This window comes from Centrocercus urophasianus, unplaced genomic scaffold (assembly GCF_019232065.1).
Source record: "Centrocercus urophasianus isolate 14NV4802_14NV808 unplaced genomic scaffold, USGS_Curo_1.0 seq_16, whole genome shotgun sequence".
NCBI lineage: Eukaryota > Metazoa > Chordata > Aves > Galliformes > Phasianidae > Centrocercus > Centrocercus urophasianus.
The window spans coordinates 24,463,958-24,483,776 of record NW_024884711.1 but is presented as its reverse complement, the minus strand read 5'-3'; the positions used below and the strand labels follow the sequence as shown (position 1 = coordinate 24,483,776).

General features: G+C 39.0%; 1 protein-coding gene across 3 annotated transcripts in view; it reads left to right on the top strand.

Moving 5' to 3' along the window:
• Window positions 1-19,819, top strand: part of PPP1R9A (protein phosphatase 1 regulatory subunit 9A) — a 131,605-nt gene that overhangs the window by 62,290 nt on the left and 49,496 nt on the right. For all 3 annotated transcript variants that reach the window (XM_042816540.1, XM_042816539.1, XM_042816537.1), the window contains exons 2-4: window positions 5,806-5,938; window positions 6,433-6,553; window positions 11,303-11,407. In XM_042816540.1, the coding sequence (XP_042672474.1) occupies window positions 5,806-5,938; window positions 6,433-6,553; window positions 11,303-11,407 (359 nt within the window). The remainder of the gene's footprint in view (window positions 1-5,805; window positions 5,939-6,432; window positions 6,554-11,302; window positions 11,408-19,819) is intronic.

The following is a 19,819-nucleotide window of genomic DNA, read 5'->3' as shown; positions in this document are numbered from 1 at the left end:
GAAAGTGTTTGACAGATTTCTACCCACCTGTAAATAGTGCAAATGTTTCAAATGCCACCATGTGAATATTTTAAAAGGCTGAGGTAAGGGATTAGGAGTGGAGTATCACTGCCTGATGCCAGCTGAGATGTAGGGCATTGCTCCCAGGCAGTGCCACGCTGGCTTTTCACTAGGCACTGTCCTTAGGACTGTGACAACAGCCAGGAGACTTGACAGTGAATGCTAGCCAGCTGTTAGAAGAATATCTGGACCTAATACGTTCCAGCTGTGTGCCCACAAATTCAGGAGTTTGATTGTGCATGGCAGCAGTGGCTCCTGGCACTCTGTCATGTGTAAGAAGTGGTCCTTGTGGGGTTGAGACATCTGGGGCCCAGATACTTTTAGGATTTCAGAAAGTTAAATCTGCTGTATAGTTCTTTTTGCCAGTTTCAGGCAGCTTAGAACAGATCTTTACTCCTACAAAGCTTTCAGCGGGAAAGCCCAGACATAATTCTGGTGTCTTGTGACTCTCCATTTCTTTCAATGTTGTAACTGTCTCATTCCCATCTGTGTCTCATCCCTGCAATTGCTCCTTGGGAAGAGTTGTCTCCCTGGCGCTTCGCTTCAGATGCGTGTGTGATAGCTGATACCCATGTGGGCATTAGAGAGAGGGAAGCCAGGAAGGCAGAAAAAACTCCTCACTGTCTGTCTCCATCTTGCTGCAAGAAAAAGACCGCGTCACATGAGAAAACATCCTTTAAATAATGTGGATAGTCACCTATTTGGGAATTTGTTAGAGCTTCCTCTCCCCTTTGGAGGTATGAGGTAGAGAGACTTCTGGGCAGTAGTTAACGAATGGTCTAGTTTAGTATATTCAAAACAAAATAGCAGCTGGTAAAACAACTATGAAATGGTTTGTAACAACCCTGGAAACATACCTGTTTTCACAGATGGCAGGGAGGTGCAATTGCTTGCTTTTGGAGACATATAGACCTGAGAAAGGAGTATTGAGGGTGTCATCCACAGCTTGTACCACTTTTCTGAATGTTCTATGGCCAAATGGTGTAGGTAATATTTCCTCATTTCTTCCTAACAGTTAAAATAGATCTCCTGTTCAGTCTCTGAAATTATGCAGTCTGATATTCTAGCTGGAACCGTAAGTAACAATAATATTGCTCTTACACAAAATATTTTATGATTTCCATCTATGTCTACATTAAAGACAAGTCTTGGATTTTTATCTTTTCTCAGAGTTAATGAGGCCAGCAAAAGGAAATTGTTATTACTGTTGTTATAGTGAAGGTCTGCAGAGGATGCATCCACAGAGTCAGGCTGATTAGTTCCCTTTAGTGTTTATACCTTTCAGTTTTCCCAGTTTCAGTGCAAGGCAAACACATTCATTTACTTGCAGGAGAAAATCTGCACAGAAAGGATTAGAATTGGGGCTCCCTTAATATGGACACTGCACCAAGTTTCATTCCCTCCGCATGAAAGTCCTCTGTCATTATCTCTGTGGGATTTATGCTCTTATATGCCCTCCTGCCAAATACACAGCACACCCTGGGGACTTGTTATAAAAGACAAACTATACTGCATTTTTGTAATTATTCACCTTTCTATGTTGAATGTTTGCAAAATAACGTTGCATGGCCAAAAGAAGACTGATGGAGCTCTGTGGTTATTTTTGTGCTAAAAGAATTGCTGATGACCCTTTCTGTGTCACATTAGTGAAGGTAGAAGTACTTTCTGTTAACTACAGTGTTTGAGAGAGCCAGCCAATTCTTCAGGGTCTGTTTGTGTTCACACGCACATGTAAATTTAGTGTCCCTTCAGTTTTCACCACTGTTGGTGGGTTTTGATTCTTGTGCTTTTGAGTGTTTGTGTAAATCCTTGTAAATGTCAAAGGTGAGTTCCCGGGAAACTTACTGTTTCTAAATACTCTTAAGAGTTACAAGTGTAGATTAAGATGATGTATTAAATACTCCTTAGGTAAGCTTTCTTTAACTGACAGCTTAGTAGACTTCCCTGTGTGGCTACTTAAGCAGTGTGAGTGCAAAACCAACTCTATTAAATCAAAGGATTTCCTGCAAATCTGCAGGCCTGTGCGCACTCTAGGAAATGCAGTGGTGACAGACTTGGTAAAATAGGCCTACTTAAGCTAAGTATACTTTGTGGGTGAAAATATTTAACATTTTTATTTTTAGCAAGCTAAAATCTAGAGTGACAGTTCTCATGTCTGCATAGAAGAAGCAGTTCATTAATGTGGTGGATAGATTGGTTCAGAAAGAAGAAGGATTTCCAACCAAAAATTTCCTTTTCTTAATTTCAACACTTGGAAATCTGTTTAAAAGAATCAGTCATCCATTGAATGTGATCACACAAAATGAGGTAAATGATAACTGCCTCCTCCTTCGTCCTCCAGAAACACACATTTGGGGCAGCGTGCAAGGTCGTATGACCTAAAAGATATGATGAGTTAATGCCAGGTAGGATAGATACACCGACTGTCTTACCCTGATGCTATCAGTAATCCTACAGTCTCCAATAAAGTGAGAGAGTGAGAGTGCTGTGATGTGTTTGAAGACAGTGATAACTGTATTCACCACTGCCACTATCATTAATTCTTTTCTTATTTGTAAGTATTCTGCCAAAGTAAGCAAGATCCAAACCGCCAACAAATGGGGCCAGTTAACATGATGAAAAAAGATCCAGAAGTAAACATACTAATTTTCTGATACGATTTTTCCCCATAATCCTTGTGTCCTGCAAGCAGTGTTTTCCTGCTCTTCTTGGCATCCTCCATCAGCTGGTGACTGCATCTCCATTTTCCTTGATAATACATCTTTGTTCCACAGAGTTCCTCATCGTGCTGATAAATCAGGAAACCCAAGCTATACTCTCCCAGTTGCAGTTTTTAATCTGTACTTGTTTTTGTGACTGTACAGCATTTCAGACCTAGACGCTACGTGGCCAATCCATGGTATAGCTAGAGCTTGTTCATGATTCGTCCTTTAAGTGAGGAAGCAGCAGGCAGAGATAGATAATATAACAAAGGCTTTACCTTGTGGAAAAGAGGTCTTTGAAAAGTGTAAAGTAACAAAAGACTTTGAGAACTTCTCTCTCAGGCTGCTAAATTTACACTCTCTCTTTTGTTTTTCCATTTTAACTGGCAGTTCTAATGCCTGACAGCAGGATGCCTTACTGCAGCATTCGGGGCATTTCCAATGTGCAATTTCGCTTACTGTGTGCAGGTTCATTTACTGTGTCCTTCCCTAGACATCTAGGGGAGGAGCTCAAGGTTATTGGTACATGTTCAGTGGCTGGTTAGTTGCCCATCACTTGGTCAGAAATTGCACATAGGTTTTGCAGGTTGTTTTAAACCAAATGGTTACATTTCCCAATGCTTGTTTCTGCAAGAGTATTTTCTCCTATCTGAAAATGTATGCTAAAGTAGAGCAGAATGTACAGCAGCATTGCACAGTGTTTAGTGTGTGACCTGTTTTCCTTATCTTTTATATATGTTTATGAAGGCCTCTGAGGATTATCATTTAGTTAAAACAATTTTTCTTGCATCAATATTGCTAGAAATCAGTGCAAGATATGTTTATGAGTTCTTGTAAAATGTTTATTTATATGTTATTATATTATTCAGTATTCTTGGAAGAGGTAATTTTTTATTGTTTCCCATTGATCTAAAGTAGAGGAATTAAAATATCCATACAGTACAAATATCTCTCCTATTTCAACAACTTTATGTAAAACTGGGAAGTTTTTTGCAGCAGCTTTGTGAGAAGCATAGTACAGTTACTATACTTACAGCAGACTTGAATAGTATTTTGTATTGTAATATTAGTACTTTACTATTTAAGATAAATTAATGTGCAGAAGTATCATTAAAACAGCTTTTCAATGAAGATTTTCTTGTGAACAACAGTTGTATGCAGTACTTACATGGTGGTCTTTTCCTCCATTCCCCTGCACTATCTGTAAGGTTTTCTTAGAACTCTTTTAGTTTTTAGGCGATGGAGGGTTCTGCCAAGCAAACCTGGGACAGATTTACCCTCTCTGAGACAGTGTCCTCTGGGCATACATCGCAAGCATAGCTTTGCCAAGACATCATTTAGAATTCAAAATACCCTCAAGCTTGTAGGCTTAAATGTGAGGTGGAAAGGCTTATTACTGGAAGAGGCGTTTTCCAGACTACACAGTGAATGTGAATCATTACTGTTTCTTCTTTTCCTCTGGTTTGTCACAAAATATCAGACTTAGATGGAAAGCAGGATTATTTGGTTTTAATTTGCTTTCAAGTGTGTGTGAAGTGCATCTGGTTTCAGGAATGGAGCCAGTTGGTCACTGGGTAGCAGTGGTCAATGGCAGCAGGGTAGGAGAGGCTATAATCAATGATGGAAGTAATCTACTGGCAGTTGGTTTTCTAAATTCATTTTTGCAGTCATTATTAGTGGAAGATGCTCAAAAGAAATCTTCAAAGTTGTTTTCATGTTGTTAACCATGATGTTTTACCTCTATTTTTCTGGACCGCAATCTAAGATGATTATTACTAGCTATCCATACACACTTAACTGCATTTGATAGTAACAGATTAAACAGCATTGTTCTTGAAATAGGTAGAAAGTCTGTATCAAAGGTCCGTGATGCCTCAGGGAAGCAGCAGCAGGGCAGCAGGGATGCAGCTGAAGCCTGGCCTGGCTGCGGGCAGCGGGCGCCTCTTGGCACCAGTGAGGTCAGAAAGGCCTCGAAGCAGCCATCAAGGTGTGGTGTTACAGTACCTTCTGTAAAGATAGGGAACGTTATTTTCCTTTTTTTTTTTTTTTTCTGCATAACTTGATATAGACTAAAGTTCAATGCAATTATTGACACTCAAAGTGAGGTTTCAAAGTGAGGTTTCAAGTCTCATGACTGCCATCACTGGGCAGTTACATGAATGAGGTTGCAAACTCTGACACCTGAAGTATGAACATGACCTTTTGCTAGTTTAATATCCCTTTGGCCACTTTAGGTCAGCTGTCTTGGTTCTGTACCTTCCCAGCTCCTTGTGCTCCTCAGCCCTCTCACTGGCAGGACAGTACGAGATGCTGAAAAACTCCTTGGCTCTGCAGCAACTAAAACATCGATGTGTTATCAACACTGTTTTTCTCATGAAGCCAAAAGATAGATAAGCTCTATGAAGAAAATCAACTCTGTCCCAGCTGAAAACAGGGCAGTGTTAAATTACTGCCTCAGAGCTGAACTAGAACTGTGAACATAGTTTCTTTTAAAAGGACCCAGGACGGTGTACTTTGTTCTCCTAAAAGTTACTGCATATTATGGAGTATGGCGTGCAGTGGTACACGTAGGTGGTGTAACAGTAGATGGAGAAGTCTTCAGGTCTAGCTTTGGTTAGATGAATGCAAACTGGATTTTTTTTTAGAAATAATAACTGAAACAGAGATTGTATACATATTTCAGTATATTTTGCTTTTTTGTGTCTGTGAATCATTAGTGATGATGCATTCTTAATAAACTGAATTATGTGTTTTAAATATTGAGATGGAAAGACCAACTTATTCAAGATTACCTTCTGCATTTATAATTATGAACAATACAAAAAAATCATTTATACTCAGAATTGATCTTTGCAACTTTACTTGCACTCTGTGTAAAAAAAGCACAAATTTAAATGCCTGAAATTTTCATGAACAGGAGAAATTTGCCTTTACAATCCTTTCCAGACTCTGCAACATCACAGAAGAAAAGCAGTAGCTACTTTGCTCAGTTGGCACTCTTTCTGAGGTAGGCAGTTAAATGGTTTTTGATCTGTTTCCACAGGTTTTCAATACATACTCCAATGAAGACTATGACAGGAGAAATGATGAAGTTGACCCAGTGGCTGCATCAGCTGAATATGAACTTGAGAAGCGTGTGGAAAAGCTGGAGCTTTTCCCAGTTGAACTAGAAAAAGGTACGTAGTCTGTGCGCCCCTTCCAGTTCGTATGAAATCAATCTACAAGTCTGAGATAATCCACATGCTTACATATCCAGTCTTGAGTTTCCTTGAATCCCTGATGATCACCTTGGCTTTTTGGATTTCAGTAACTATTCAGTGAGAAATTAAAAGAACAGCTGAAAAACATGCATCATCCTACAGTAATTGTTTTGTGTCCACTCCACTAACACATGATTTTATGATTTTATGCAGTGGTTTGTGTGATATTTTCATTCTTCTCTGGAAAAATAAAAATCTTTAATTATTGTTCTGAGTTCCTCAAGAGGGCAAAGGTAATGTTTTTGTGCAAAACTAATGCAGTCAAATAACAAGATTTTTAAAAGAATCAAAAGGAATTGGCATTGTTTACGTGGGAAATCAAGAGAAAACAAAGCATAGATGTTTACCTACCAAATAACTATATAAAATCAAATTTAATGAGTTTCTGCTTTCACTTTTCTTTTTCATAGATGAAGATGGACTTGGCATTAGCATTATTGGAATGGGAGTTGGAGCAGATGCAGGCCTTGAAAAACTGGGAATATTTGTCAAAACAGTAACAGAAGGTGGGGCAGCAGAAAGAGATGGCAGGTAAAGTAGACTCAGTATTTGGAAACTTTCCCAGTGTTAATTATCATGAATTATGATTTGCACAGGAAGGAACTGTTAGCTAAGTGTAGATCATGATAATGGAAAGCAGTAAAATTCTGAGGCTATTGGTAAGGTTCAAATACCTGAGGTGGTATATGAAAATACACTATTTTGGTGCAAGGGTTAAACTGTTAAAGAAGAGTAGATTTGCCACGGATCCAGGTTTGTGGCTACCTGAAAACTGATGTGCTATAGCATGAGTAAAGCTGGAGATTCCACATTGTACATCACGACTGAAGGTAATTTTGAATGATTTTGAGCTTTCACATGCTCTCTTGGCTTCAAACCAGCTTTAATCAATTAGTGCTTATGAGGAACAGTTCTGCTCAACATATGTTAGGAAAATAGTTCAGTGTTTCTGAGCTATTAACTTATTAAATACACCTCCTTTTAAGCTTAGCAGCACATAGTGTCACTTTGTATTTCTAAATATGTGTAATCTTCAAAATGCGGTTTTTACCCTTAGAGGACCAAAACTACATTGCTCGATAGAAGTGGGATCAGCAACATAAATCTTTCCATTAAATAAATGGGTTAGGTTTTACAGTGCTCGTGTAAAACCTGACTGCTTCTAAAATTGCTTATTTGGTATGTGCAATGCAAATAATTCCTTTTGAACATATGAGGGCTGCTCCAGAAGTACTGCCTCCTATATTATGCTGACTCAGAGCAGCCGAGGCAGGTGTTGATGGTATGGCAGTCAAGGTTGAACCTTCCCACAAGAATTCCCACTGCCTTTTTTTTGCCACATGAAAGGTGGCAGCGGAGGGACAGTCTGACAGAATGGTATCTGACATGGAAATGTGTATGAAACAATGGTAAGGAATTGAATTCCTCCTTAATGATGAATGCCTGTAACTTGTCCTCCTGTGCAGACTTTGGAAGCAGTGTGTACTACTCATACTGCATATTTAAAAAGACCAGGTTTCTGCTGTGGAAACTCTGTACAGATTAAATCAGCACTCTCTACCTGTCAGGAGTTTACAGAGTTTAATAACACTGCTCTGAAACCATTCAAGTATAGCCACCTCCAGTCTGGGCTTTCAGTATCTCTACAAATTCTGGCAATAAGACACCAGCTTGAAGGCCAAGTAGTGATTTATCCCAGGCTTAAAAAATTAGGAAGGAAAGTAAAGATGCTGACCTCTCCGGATGTCATGAATTCATTCATTACTTTAAATTAAAGTGAATGTTTATTCTGAAAAATATGCTTGAGCTCAGCCAAAAGGCATTAAGCTCACTGCTGGCATTCTGTGTGAAATTCTCTGGTCGAAAATCAGAGTAGCTCACACCTGGACTCTGATAATATGTATTTTCTGTCCTCTCATTATTCACATGTCTTGAGTGGGCTCCAGAAGTTAATGTTCAATTAGAGGTCTCTTCTTTCTTTTCCCTAGATGGCATCTGAGAGGAGCTTGTCATCTGAGAAAAAAAATGATATGTTTCTTTGGCTATTCTAATAGTTGTGTTGGTGTCCAACTGTATGAATGTTCAGTCAGCTGAGAAATAGCCCTCTCATTTTCTCTTTGAGAGCCTGACTGATCATTCACTTGAGAAAGGGATACATAATCCTCTCAGTCAGGAGCAGCCAGTTCTGTCAGGAGCAGCCAGTTCTGTCAGGAGCAGCCAGTTCTGTAATAAAGTGCATCAACTGTAAAAGGTCCTGTTAACTTCATCCTTTTGAAAAGCTTAGTTAATCATTAACACTGATAGCAAATCAAAGTCTCTGAACAGAAAATAAAACTGGTTTTTGGCAGTTGGATCAGATATTCTGAATAACTTTACAGCAGTCTTGAAGCAGGCTCTCTGAAGTTCTAATTTTAAGCATTACAGTATCTGTAGGGTAATGCCTATCATTTATTGAAAGACCCATCAAGTCATGGCGTAAAGTACCTGAAGACACAGAATCTGTACAAAAGTATATCTCAGTGTTTGAGCACCACTGGATTGATTCAAGTTGATATGAACAGGTAGCATTCAGCTGTCATATTGAAAGGCATTGTGTGGAAGTGTTTATCCAAGGACAGTGCTTTGGTAGAAATCCAAATGAAAGCACGCTAATAAGTAATGAGAGATTTTTAATAGTGTGTAAAATATAAAATCAATCACTAGACTGAATAAGAAAAATAACATTCTTTCTTGGCCAACGTGATAGCTTTTTCTTTCAAATGATGGTGGTGATGAGTCATCTTACAGTATTTTGAGAACATCAAGAACAAGTGTTTTGAAACATTACACAGTTACTAACATGAAAAATACTCAGAACTTTGCCTCTGCATAGGTTATGTTTTTCAGTTCATCACACAGAGCAATAATTATGCAAGTATTTATTTGACTTCGTTTGGTTCCATTTCATAGAACTGCTGCTTCACAAAGGCAGAGTTTTAAGTCATAGCCATTAGAAAATAATTGTCAGAAGAATTACCAATTTAGTTAATGATAAAAGCAGTTAAACCTTAATAATCTAGGCTTTGCCAACATGGGTCTAATTCTTCTTTCATGTTGGAAATTAGATTTGAGGGACAGGAAGCCCAGAGCTGCAGGTGGAGGGGGCTGTGGAGGGAATTTCCAACCAAAAAGGGAAGGCTGCCCAGAGAACAGTGCTCTGAGGACATTTTGGTCCATAGAGCGGCTGGGCTTGTCTGGCACTGACCCTGTGCAGAGGCTTAGGGCCAAGGTACGGATGCAGGAGAAGTCTGGAGCTGCAGGGGACGTGGGGCTGGAGAGTGTTTTAGTCTGGGCAGTGCTGAACATACACGGCAACAGACAGGAAACTTCTTTTTGAATTACATGTAATTATACAATTGGACAATAATTATTTTAAATGTATGTTGTGTGATATATATGCATGTTTAGGTATAATTAAAATTTGTGTATGTGTTGAAAAAGAGATTTTGAAGGCAATGGTCATAAAAATAAAAGCTGGAATTGAATATAGGAGCTGAATAGACAAGGAGATACAAAACACACCCAAAGAACAAATGGAATCAGAGTCAATTGCAGTTGATCAACAAAACTGCAGACAACAGTTCTCTAAAATGATATTTCATCACTTGAAATGCTGTGCTCTGTATCTGTATGAGCAATACTAGTGCACTGCGTCATAAAGTATGCAAAGCATGGGAGCTGAACTATCTTTACAAAGGAATCTGTTCCTCCCCTTTTTAGTTTTCAGGCAAGAGAGTGACGATTTTCTCCTCACTGAGCACCAACTTCTTAAATTTTCTTTCTTGGAGCACCTGCAAGCCATCTGACTGCAACTCACTATGCTAAATTACAACAAAAATATTAATTTTTATATAGTATCCAAATACAGTAGGTACAAATATGATACATGTATTTATTAAATGCATACATGATTTAAATCAGAATTCTGAGATCAAGATGCTGTATGTGATTTTTAAGCTAGGAGTTTGCAGGCTGTCCCAAGGATCATTTTTTCAAGGTTTCGTATGTACAGAAAGGAGATCCTGCCCAGAGCACACTGGCATTCTGTGATGTGAAGCCTCCAAAGCACAAATCTCCTAATTCTTACCACATCAGCAGAGTCACAAGAGCTGGAGGTACTGTTAGAACACATATAGGGCTGCAAAGCATTGCCTCAGATTTGACAGTGAAATTAGTTCATCAGGACACTTAAGTCTCTTTCAAAGCCTCTGCTGTGAAAATTTGTCTTTGAAGAGAAATCAAAGATATCCTGAGATGTTAAACAGTTTAGTTTAGTTATTTTCTTTTTTTTTTTCAAAGCTGTTTCTTGACAGTATAAACTGTACTGTTTAGATGGTAACGTCTGTATAAATAATTAAAAATTGCTTATTTTGATTACTTCTGGATGCAAGGTTTTGCTCTTACATTGTAATTATTTTTGAAACAAGAGGGGCGTATCACTAGAGGACAGTTTAACATAGCAATCCTTTTCTAAATGTTTTAATCCAGATAATTCTTATGCCAGCTCTAGGGACTTCATACCAGTGCTTATTTCAGATAAAAGCAGCATTTTTTTTAATTCCTCCTAACTTTTCTGCATCAAACAATGTATCAGCTATAAACCAGTATTTCAAACAGATAGTCCTTGTTCAAATAGTCCAAGGCCTTATTGTATTGTGCCCGGTGATTGGTCTTACACTGGGAATTCATCTTTTTGGAGCAAGATAGACGAAATATTTTAAGAGAGTAGGTCACAATTAGATCTGATGCACACGCTCTTTTCCCTACAGATGAGCAGGTTGTTTTAGTTAAATATCACAGTTTTTTCCATTAATGTGAAATACCAAAGCTATGTCTTATGCTGTTTTCCAAGATTGGCTTTGGAAAGAATGATATAAGAACAGTTCAAGTTTCTCATTTAATTTAAGTCATATGACAAAGGCAGGAATTGGTATTGCTGTATTTATGCAAAAGGAAAACGATTGGATGATTGAAGCTGTAATGATAACTTTGAATCTGGACTTATGAGATACACAAACGCAGTTTTTCATTGCTTCCTTGCTAATGTTTCCTATTATTTGCCAGTATTTCAGATGGTACAGTCCCAAATCAGGAAGAAAGTCTTTTGAATTGTGTGATTATTTACCTCAATCATGTTACGATTGAGTTTTTGTTCAAAATCAAACTAAAATCTCTAAGTTTAGTTCAAAATATTCCAAGAACTCCTTAACTTATTTATGTATTTGTGTTTTTTCCTGTAAGGATCCAAGTGAATGACCAAATTGTGGAAGTTGATGGCATCAGTCTGGTTGGCGTTACACAAAATTTTGCTGCAACTGTTCTTAGAAACACCAAAGGGAAGGTCAGGTGAGTATTGTAGAAGTGGAAAAAAAAAAAGGTGATTGAGTGCTTAAGGTTACCTGACTTCCCTCACAGGAGACTCAGTCTATTTAGGTAGAAGCAGAATTTTTTGTGTCTTTGTCCCTTCTCTGCTGGCTGTGGCACTGCCCCAGGGCCGAAAAGTAAGGCAGTGAGCACACCACTGCTCCCAGGTGCAAGCTTGGCGGGGAGAGGATGGTACTGGGGGCAGCAATCCTGAGAGCTGCTGGTGTGGGGAGAGTAACAGCCCTGTACTGATTCATTGTGTTGCCCCAGTCTCTGCACCATCTCTGAGCTTCTATCTCTGTGCTCCTATGCTGTGGTTAACTGAAAAGCATCACTGCAAGTGTCTGTAAAATGCTTAACAAGCAAGAAAATGAATGTAAATGCAAGACCATAAAATGTTTGTAAATGTGTAAGAATGTTTCCTGAGAAATGAACTGTCGAGCCGTTTAAAAACATATTCTGTTACATAGATTTTCTGTTCAATAGCTTGTTAATTCCAGCAAACATTTAACTGTGCAAAATAATTCCAGAAATATCTTTGGCATATTGCAAATCAGCAGCCTTTCTAAAGCCACCCTTTGGTTCTCTCTCCAAATCCTCTCTGATGAATACAGCCGAATTCTTCTGAGTTCAGGCCTCCCTTTTGAATAATGACTCAACTACTGGTTGCAATAGATGCAGCTCCCACAGCCTGTGGTGTTCTATGCTGCTGTGCAGATTTCCACAGAAATTCCATGGCTGTTCATTTACAACATTAAGGAATAATACTGAAATCTGAATTCTGTAAAGAACTGTGGAGGTGGTTGATCAAGGTTTTGCCAGAAGGAAATTATTTGGGAAAAAAATATTCAAAATTGTAGTGTAATTGCAGGCAAGTATATTTTTGTGTAACATTTACAGTTGTAGCTACATCAGTTTTATTTCTGCAAAGACAGAACACATGCTGTGAGTTTACCTACTGACTTGAATACAAAAATGAGTATCAACTGCATTAGGTTTCTGCAGAGTTGGGACTTCTGAACATAAAATTCTTATGACAGAAAATAATGTATTCCCATGTTTCAGTGCACAGAGCAAATGTTACTGTATTTTGTGTTTGATGTTTCAACTTAAAAAAAAAAAAAAAGAAAGAAAGAAAAAAAAAAAGTTCTGACCTAATCAGCTCAGTCTGTGTAATTGTTATTGAATAAGTTACAGAACAGAATACTTTCCTTTACGGAAAAATAATGGATTTGGGGAAAAGAAGAAATGTAGAATGATTTTCATACAGAATGCTCCCAGAATCTTCTCATGGGATATAAATTACAGTCAGACTGGTTGCAATCTAGGCCCCTCTGTCATAAAATACCATGCACTAAAAGTGTTTCTCCATGGTTGTTGAGCTCCTGTTGTAAAGCTCACTAGGTATCCTGTGCTCAGGGATCACTGGCTTCTGACAGGTCTCATTCATCAAGGAGAGATGTGTGAGTTTCTGCATCTTTCCTTGTGAGTAAGCTTTAGATATTGAGCTTTCACAGGAAAAATGTCTGCGTGCATTAGTATCACAACTACATTTAAAAAACCACTTAAAAGCAAAAAGATTTTATAGATTATAACACAAAATATAACTGAAATAAGAATAATACTTAGACTATTAAATATTATTATAAATAAAACAGAAGTCAGAAGGATCTGTATGCATGCTGACATTATTTATGGTTAGCAGCCTTTTACTAATTTATATATAATTAGACGAAAGAAACAAATTTGATGCTATTTTCTCTGGTTTTGTTTCATTTAAAATTTCATGGGGAAAGAAAAAAAAAAGATTGTTCTGATTTACACAAGCTGGTTGAGAAGAACGTGCTTCTTTTTTCCTGGCTTACTATAAACTGGAAGTGAGACTGATGATACTGCGGAGCGTTCTGTGGCATCAGCATCCTTCCCACGTTCTGCTCAAGTACTGAGTGGCCATGCTCTAGGGTACTCTGCTGCCACTGGAGGACTCTGGTGGGTTTAAGCTACTCAAAATTAGAAATATTTCCAGTCAGCTTTCCTTTTGGGAGATAGAGAATGCAGGATGGTTTGATGGTCTTGTCTTTCGTATAGGTTTAAACATTTGCTTGTTAAGTAAGCTAGAACTAATACTAGTGAATTCAGATATGACCAAAATTGTGTATTTATATCTTGCTAACTGTTTTTCATCTTCTGTATGATACAAGGGCTCTGCCTGCTGTGTGTTTCGTGAAGAGAATGGTTGTTTTCTGTCAAATCCTCATTCCCAGGTACCCCTGTGGAAGAGATGAGAGGGAAAAATTGTGTATCTCCACTGGAGCAGCATAGCAGAAGACTGGGCAGAATCCCTCACATGCCGCCAGCCTTTAGCTCCTGCCTGTCTGAAGTGTGAAGGGCAGTGCTACTGACCTTTGAATGCTGCCACTGCGTTAGTAGCTGCCATTAATGATCCATGTCACTGGGGGAGGCAGGAGTAGTGGAAAAGGTTGCTTGCTGAGCTATCTTTGGAAAAGAAGAGAGCAATAACCTGCTACATAAATACCTGCTACCTTTCCTTCTGCGGATGTTCCACCTGAACTACAAGTGTGCAGGCAATGTGCACTCACACACCCTAATTCACACAGCTTAATTCAAAACAAGGCAACTTCCTGAATCTGTCCTTCACAGGAAAAATCACACACATACTTGTGTGCTATTTAACAGTGTCAGATTGATGGGTTTTACAGAATTGCTTTAATAAGCATAGTTATCTCAGTGATTATTGCATCAACTGCGTGTATCTTTCTTCCGCCTGGTATCCTGCACACAGAGAGATACACTGCATTTCACTGGCATCACCTCCTGCTTATACCCCACCGTATTACTTATATGTAGTCATATTACCCCAATTCTAAGCAGAATGCATGCTAGTTTTGGTAGGAGAGTTTATTATATGTGATTGGTTGCAAGGATGTTCATGAGAAGAATGACAATAAAGCTAGATCTTAATATTTCAAAATCAATACCTCTTCAGAAAGCTTGCATAATACCAATAATTAGTGATTTGTTTTTCTCCTTTGATCCTTCAGAACATTTTGAACAATCCTGACAGTGGAAGTCATTGACCTAGAATAGATTTTGCAATGTTTCTGCCAGAAAAAATTATCCAAACTGTCTGTAGCTGACATAGTAAGGAATCTGTGAAAATAGAGACATGACTTTTACCTTTTGAACTGTTCTAGTTGAGGGGGATGGGGGAAATGAGCAAACACAAGCATCTATTATTATCTTATCCACTGTTTGGAGTAGTGAACTATTTGGAAGGATTGTCATTCCACAACAGAAGACCATTGATCCTACCGATTTGGCTTCTCCAGTAACAGTTAATTCCTCGATGCTTTCTTACGGTGTTTTAAAGGAAGATAATCAGCACCCACCAGATGGACTCTGGTAACCTATGAAATGAAGAAAGGAGCGAGTTCTTCTGTAATCCCAGCTGGCAATCAGCTTCTGTGTTTAGGGCTGAGAATTAGTATCCCCGTGACTCTAATCTGGCAAATGCAACTATGAATGCTATTTTAATTCATGTGAATATCACGTCTTCTCTATAATTTTGGTTAACTGTTTGGTTTACTAATATCTTAGAGTATTTCAGAATTTTGTTGTATAAAGGAGAGATTTTCTTTTGAAATTTGTGTTCTTTCTGATTCTGTTGAGTGTCGCCCCTTCTCTGAGATTAATGAAGCAGTCAGAGGGCAGCAGCAGACCGATACCACTAATTGTTCTGTGCATCTTCTGACCCATTTACGATCTAATCCTTCAACCTGAGGTTAGCTAGTGGTGCCTACTATAATACAATATAAAGAGGCATCTTGACAGTGGTTATCCTATCCTATCATGGTGATTCTCCAGCTTATTTTAGCTCCTAGCTTTCTTGTTCCTCATGGACTGTGGTGATGAGCAGCAGGTCTAAAGTTCTTCAAAGTTGCTTCTGAGGTCTTGAGTGTGTTTGCTCTTCCCCCATTTTTAATTGTAATGCAAGGGTGCTGGGGACCCTGATGGCATTATCAGAAAAAGTTCACATGGAAAGTTGTATGCTTCCAGGGAGACTTTTTCTTAAACACAGTGCCACAAGAAAGAAAACTTAGTTTTTTAACAGAGAAAACCATCTTTTTACCATAAGTACCTAGCGCCAGTCCTTCCTAGGACAAATGTGGAAGCTTTCAGTGGTATCCAGAAAAGAAAGGAACGATTGGTGATTGGGTGTGATTTCACTTTGCAGTCTCACAAAATGCAAAATTTCATGCCATGCAGCTGTGGGAGGCACAAGGTCACAAGAAGGGAGAGTGAGATGCTAGGAAGTATGACTGGATTGATAAGAAGAAAAGAGTATGATTCATCTGAAAATCCCAATTCTTCATATGCTGCTTGCATGCTTTTATTACTATTGCTTTTTTTCTGAAACGTTTCTTTGAAGATAGTTAGCCAAATTCACTGTTTTATTGGAGAGGAAAATTTTAGATTCTGTGAACCTCCTTCCGTATCCTTCCTTCTAAATGAGGTGAAGCATTCTCTCAGCCTCCAAACTGTTGCTAGGCACTGAGCAGATGCTCTCATGGCACTTTCTTAGTCAGCCCTTGAGGTTTCGGGGAACCCTGCATGCAGAACCTGTACAAAAGCTGTCTCTTTTCTCTTGATTGGCCTTGAAATTAATTATATTAATTCTAACCTACCAGCATATTTACCAAATTCTGCTTAATTAAGCTCCTCTGAAATGCCTCAAAGTCTTCCAATATTAATAAAGAAACTAAATAATTAGTTAGCAAATTTTACCACCTTGCTGATTTATTAATCTTCTCAATTGGTGAAGAAGAGGTTCCAACAATAGCAGTGTAGCTGTCAAACCCTGAGGCTTTGTACAGTGAGCAATTCTCTATTCTCATACAGAATCGTTTATTATCATTTTGTGTTTCTTCTTATCTGGACAATTTTAATTCAAAGCAGGATTTTGTTGCAACCCATATTCCCAGTTTATCACTTAATTTCTTTATCTCTTTCTGTAGTACAAATGCAATCTGAAATGCCAGAATGAAGTTTTTACTTTTTATATAGCTCTTACACAAGGAGCAGTTAAATGAGAAAGTTAAAATACATTTTAATCGATAACAATTTGAGAAATCATTTATTCTTGCTTCAGCAAATTCCTCCCTCCATGTTGAGCTGATTTCTTTCTGGAAAATATACTGTCTCGAAAAAGAGTAATTTGCATGCCTGCTGTTAGTTTTGTTTAACATCACAACATCTGGAAAGGTAATTTAAATACTCGTGTCTTTGCAAGCAATCAGACAGTATAGAGGACAAATGAAGTCAACAGCAGGATCTAGCCAACAGCAGTATACGCCTCTGGGGAATCATATTTGTTCATGGTAACAGTGAGCAGCATTGCTTTATTTTTGTGAATCCTTCCCCCACATAATCATCTTCTCTTCTTCCAGCATGCCTCCCTGCAGATTTTTTCTTGTTCTTTTTAAATTTTTCTGCTTGCCCTCTTGCCCTGTGAAACAACTGTGTCCAAATACTTGCTGGCACTGTACATCCTACATACAAATCCATGGAGTAGAAGAGACCGAAGAAATTTCTCTTTCTTCCCAGTCTTGGGCAGTGAGGCAGGAGCCAAAAGCAAAATATGCTACCTCTGTATCAGATACAGAGGGCTGGACTATGTTGTCCTTTTTCCTGGCTGAAAGTGTTTTTGTTCTTCCTTTTCCTGCCAGTATCTGTTTCCTTTAATCCAGTCCTGGAACCAAAAAGGGAGAAAGAGAATGAAACAAAAGTCTCTGCTCTGCAATTCTATCATGCTGGGACTTCATAAATGGTTGCTTAAGAAGCATGCACTGTGCTTAGTGCATGCTCTGATTCATGGACAGATTGATAAGTCTATGATAAACCTGAATCAGGGACTCAGTAGAAACTTCAGTTGTGGTGCCTTGGACCTAAACAGTGTAAATTTCTCCTATTTGTTCCAGTATGGCAACAAAAAAATTACATAATATGACCTACTTTCTTATTCCTGATCCTTGCAAAGAGCTATCAGCACTGGCAATCATTCTACAAGACCACCAGACATAGCATGCTGCATTTAACATGAGAAACAACTCAAAGCACTGTGAACTCTTAGCACTGGTGAGGTAAGCCTGGCTGTACTGCAGTGCTGTTTGTATTCCTTTGCTGTGCCTGTACTAGCAGGTGCAGTGTGCCTGGGGCTGCCCCGGGGCACTGAAGCCAGCTGGCCTTGGAGCTGTCTTTGCTCATGCTGTTCAATGCTCTTACCTCGCAGAGCAGGGCATCTGTGTCCAAACTGCCTGCTGGAAGCAGCCAAGCCTTTGCTGACTCCTCATCTGTGGCTGAGTACAGTAGGGTAGAGTACTTGTTAACTTGGGCCAAATTCTTCCAGAGACTGTCTCGTCAATTTAACTGTGCAGATGATCAATTACTAGCACTTAAGAGGATTTCCTGGCACTATTTATTTTACTAGCATTAAGATCACCCCTGTGCCTGAAGAGCTAGCTAATTTGAATTTTATGGCAAGTAATTTTGTGAAATATTAGCACATTTGGATAGGAAATGATATTTTTTACCATAAAATATATAAATAAACCATGCAGAAGTTTTTATTTTGCTAGGCACTCACAGCATTGTTTTAAAATACATTTAACATGAATTGGTAAGATTCAGTAGGGCTGGATTTCATATGGAGTGGGTTTTCTTTCGCTTTTCTGAAAAGAGGAGTAGCCTGACAGGGTTTGAATCTCTTTATCCTCAAGTCAGTTGAATCTAAACAAAAGCTCCTAACTCTGAAACTGAAATGCCACCATAAATGTTTATTTAGCTAATTTATTTGATCTTTCTAAGTGCAGTTTGCTGTGGAAGTTCCTACCAAGCTTTGGTGCATCTTGGTTTTTGTGATACAACATTGTGACAGCTGGGCAGAAATAGCCAACACTCATCCTTGCAGGATAACTCAGCATGGCACAATACAGTGCTGTAGGAGCTACCCCTGAACTGTGCTGCGAGCGTGGCTCAGCATGGCTAGAATCTGGGTCACGTAATTACCTAGATTGAGGACGTGGTCAGAACTCAGCAGCTTACTTCATATGCATTGCCTTCCCGGATTTACTTCCCACAGATGCCAACACCAGTGAGAATGAGGCAAGGCAGATCAACTCAATGCAGTTAGGTTGTAAAACATTCCCAGATAGCGCTGGCACCTTTAGAACAGAGGCAGCATGTGTGTTTCTCTTATATTCAGGAATGTTAAAACGTAGTAAGTATTTGTAAATACTTTTCTTTGAGCAGGCCATTCCCATAAGGATTCGGTGGTGCTACAGAGAATGCTGATCATCATGTATTCAAGAAAACTTCTAAGCAAGTATTGTATTGGGAAACTGTCAGGCTGACTGGAGGAGATGGAAGAGGTTCTCTCCCTGATTGTGCTCTGTGCAGAGCAGAATAAGAACCACAGCTTGGGAGAGTGCTAAAATGTTGAATCCATTGGCTAATTTTAAAGTGGTTTTGAGTAAAGATAATGTATCAGTGAGGCCCTGACCTAGAATTGATTTCTGTGGGAATAATTAATCTAAGTGCATCAACACTGGTGCATGGGTTTTCTACATGACTTTGTAGTTGTTTGGCTTTGATATCCTTTAGTGTTGATAGCAGTCTAGCTCATCAGGGGCTCATGTCCAGGGTCCTGTGGAAGAGGCTGCTTAGGCTTTTCTGGGCCTTCAGCTTTTACTTTGCTAGAGCTGCTGAAGAATATCTTAACCATGTCACGGGGCTCTGGAGGCTACAGCAGACAACAGATTTTCTTCTCGATCATGCCAGTCAGATGGGACTGGATGCAGATCAAGCCCAGGTTGTGCAACTGATGCTGCAGAGAAGGTATTGGCTTTTACACCAACAGACAAAATGGAGCAAGATTGTGTTTGCCATCAGGCTCTATAATGTAGTCAGAAGGGAAAATGACTCAGCTCTTGCTTTGAAATGAGTGACGTGTTTAGAAGTTACGGCTAGACGCTTAAAGGGGACTCACAGTGCTCCAGCATCTGCTAGGATGGCAGCTTGTTTGAGTGCTGGTAATCCAGGAGAGTTTTGGAGTATATAAAAAACAACTTGACGCAAATGTTCATTGAGACAATTAAGGGATGCAGTGTGCTAAATCTGTTACTCAAACTAGGGAAGAACTGCTCAGTTCTTCATTGAAGTTTGATGGCAGCTTTGACAGCATTAGCCATGCATACTAATCCCACGGGTTAATGCTCTGAAGGATAAATGCACTCAAGAGACAAGAAGGGGTTCTTCAGGTATGTCAGCAGCAAAACAGGGAAACTGGATGCAGAAAAGTTGGGAGATAAATTATTG